A 2,921-nucleotide genomic window follows, 5' to 3' on the forward strand; every position below is an offset into this window, starting at 1 on the left:
AGGGGAGGCGCAGGAGACCCTGAGCACTCTGGGGATTTCACTTCCAAGGCTCCGAGATGTTTCCAGGTCAGACTTGGGATGGGTGGAGGACTGAGGCATGGGCCAGGAAGCAGATCCCCCTTTGGTCCCATGTTCACCAAAATTCTCACTTGCCTCCCCAGGAACACATCCTTTTAGCAGACCCCACTGGAAATCTACACAGAACTACAGCTCCTCTCCTCAGAGCAAGGCACATAAACACACACACATTTTTCATGCAATTTCAGGGAGTTCACAGATCTTAAGAGTCTCTTTCATGGATGCCACTCCACCAGGGAAGCTGGCCAACGATTTCAAAGCCCAAGGCCTGTGGAATCGTGGAGATGAATGATACACTGGGTACCCTCCTCACCTGAAGAGCCGGGGCTCACGGATGTGCTCTGGTCCCAGGGCCATGCCCCTCATGTACTCGTAGCACAGCCCATTCTGGAAGGTGCAGTAGAGTTTGGGGGCACAGCCATGTGCTCGCAGCAGCTGGAAGTTCCTGACCTCATTCTCCCGGTCCACCAGCAGCTCTGTCCGCTCCCCGTACACCCGGACCAGCACACAGTCCCGCATGTCCTCCTCCACGTAGCAGGCCACCAGCTTGTTGGTAATGCCATCAGTGAAGCGCTGGCATGGGGGAGAGGGCAGCGCAGGGATGTGTGGGGCAGGGACTCTGCTCTTGCCTCGTGGTGACCCAGCTCCAGCACAGGGTGCTCGTTTGAATGCTGAGCACAATCGCACAGAACCCCCGTCCTTTAGCCCTCTCACTTAGTAAAGAGCTCAGCACTGCTCCTAACCCTCCACCCTCTCCCAATGCTTGAGGTAGACCAGAGAGTTCAAGAAAAAAATGGCAGCTTGGGCTCAGCCTAGGCATGCTTCTCCTGGGTCTGCCTCTAGTGGCAGGAATTTTCACACCACTTACCGCCCGCCCCTCCACTTTTCACTCTCCCATGGGGCCCTGAAAGAAACCTCCATGGACCAGGATGCGGCAGGGGGAGGGGAGTCACCTAGGACGGGTACAGCCTGACCCACCTTGCCTCTCACCACCTGCCAGGCAGAGGGCTCCCCACGCAGTGGCAGAGGTACAGGAGGTTACTGAGGTTGGCACCCACCCCAGGGCCAGGTGGTCAGAGCTCCTTAGGGCCAGAAGAGACAGAGACAGTAGATCCTGGGCAGGTTCTCTGGGTAGGGTGACAAGGAGGAATGAACCATGGAATTTATGGGGCACGGTGTGAGAGAGCTGGAAGGGGCCTTAGGGACATTTGAAGTAATAAAAGGTGGGGAAACTGAGGCCCAGAGAGGGGAGGGACTGGAAGACAGCATGTTAGGCCAGTGCTGGAATTAACCTCAGGCCTGCTTGATGCCCTGATGGTTTTACACCAAAGTTGCCTTTTATTTTGAAAATGTTACCCACTCACCCCTCCCCCAAAAGGGGGTCTGTCAACCTTCACACACGGTCCTGAACCGCACCTTTCCCCACCCAGAAGGCCCACCAGCATGGAGTCCCTACCACTCCAGCATAAGCTGCAGGTGCCCACTCAGGGCAGCATCCTCCACAGGCAGCTCCCAGAGGGAATGGGACAGCTGAAGACTCTTTACAGAGGAGGCAGGTCTGCTGGGAAGTCAGCCTGAGGCTCCTCAGGGGGAGCCTCTGCCCACGTCTGTGTCCCTGCCAATGTGCCCAGCAGAGAGAGGAGGTGCCCTGTGTAGGGGGAGCTGAGGCAGAGCTAGGGGCGATGGTGAGGCTTTCCACGCAGCTCAGGGCTCGGGGCTAGCTGGAATTCCTCAGGGTGGCTCCTGGGACCAGCAGGAACAGCTCGGAGCCCGGAGGCTTTGCTCCCACTATGGGGTGTGTGAGTGTGGGGGGTGCCCTTAAAAGTTCCTGCCTCCGCAGGTTTCAGAGCCGGATGGCTACTTGCTTCTGGGCAGCGAGGGGCACCGGCGCACAGCGACAGGGGGTGGGGCCCGCACGCACAACGTGCTGACAGTGGGCAGGTGGATCTCCCGCGTGCCCGAGAGCCCCAGGAGGAGGGGTGTGTGTGGAGGGCCGAGGGAGGCGGGAGCCTAGCTTTGCTTAGGGATCAAAATAGATGAAGAAAGAAATACATACGCAAACCACCATTTCAACCCTCTTCTGGGCAGCAGCCGCGCACCCCTGGGACCGACACCCGGAAGGATGCACGAACACACGTCCACGCATCCCCGTTCCAGCCCCGGCGGGGCCCCATCCCCTGCCCCGCGCCCGCTCTGCTACCTTGGTCCGAACTTGCTGGGGCTTCCAATGTGGCCGCAGCTCCCGGATGAGGCGCAGGGCGCCGGGGAGGATGTCGTCCTGGTCCACGGATATGCCGAAGCACGGGACGGCGGCGGCCCTCGGGGGGCCCGGCGGTTCCCGGCAGCCCGCGCCGGCCGCAGCCTTCTCCTCCATGCCCCATGAGCACTGCGGGCAAGGCGCCTGCCTCCTCAGGTAAAAGGGCGAGCACGGCAGGGGAGCCGAAGGGGGCACAGCCATTCCCTGCAGCCCCACCCCCTCGGAGCCGCCGCGCGGACGCTAGCCCCCGCGGGGGGGCCCGGCGCGGGAGTGGGAGTGGTAGAGGAGGGGCCAGGGGAAGTCCATGACTCAGGAGCCAGCGGCCCGCTTCGATCGCCGCCTCGCAGCCGGGCGCCCGAAGCCGAAGCCGACCCGGGAACGCCGGGGCCCGCCGCGATTGTGACATCATGGGCCGCGGGGCGGGGGCCGCGGGAACGCTCCCCCCCCACCCCGCCCCGCCCCGGCCCGCTGGCCGGTGGGGGTGCGCTGCCTGCCACCGCGGGCGGCTGCGGCCACAGTTACCTGGAGAGCCTGGCGGGGTGACGCCCCCGGAGAGGCCGTGACGCAGGGGGCGGGGCCCGGGGGG

The 2,921-nt window shown here is 62.8% G+C and overlaps 1 protein-coding gene across 2 annotated transcripts in view; it reads right to left on the bottom strand.

The window, feature by feature from the left end:
- ETNK2 (ethanolamine kinase 2) overlaps positions 1-2,536 on the bottom strand; it is a 17,892-nt gene extending 15,356 nt beyond the window's left edge. The window contains exons 1-2 of one of the 2 annotated variants that reach the window (XM_007470654.1): positions 2,279-2,460; positions 392-651 (exon numbers count right to left, since the gene is read on the bottom strand). In XM_007470654.1, coding sequence (XP_007470716.1) covers positions 392-651; positions 2,279-2,452 — 434 coding nt within the window. In that variant the 5' untranslated portion in view covers positions 2,453-2,460. Of the gene's footprint in view, positions 1-391; positions 652-2,278 lie in introns of both variants that reach the window. The other variant, XM_007470653.1, reaches the window with a different exon arrangement.
- Positions 2,537-2,921: the final 385 nt, after the last annotated feature.

The sequence above is a fragment of the Lipotes vexillifer genome, unplaced genomic scaffold (assembly GCF_000442215.2).
Source record: "Lipotes vexillifer unplaced genomic scaffold, Lipotes_vexillifer_v1.1 scaffold1122, whole genome shotgun sequence".
NCBI classification, from domain to species: Eukaryota; Metazoa; Chordata; class Mammalia; order Artiodactyla; family Lipotidae; genus Lipotes; species Lipotes vexillifer.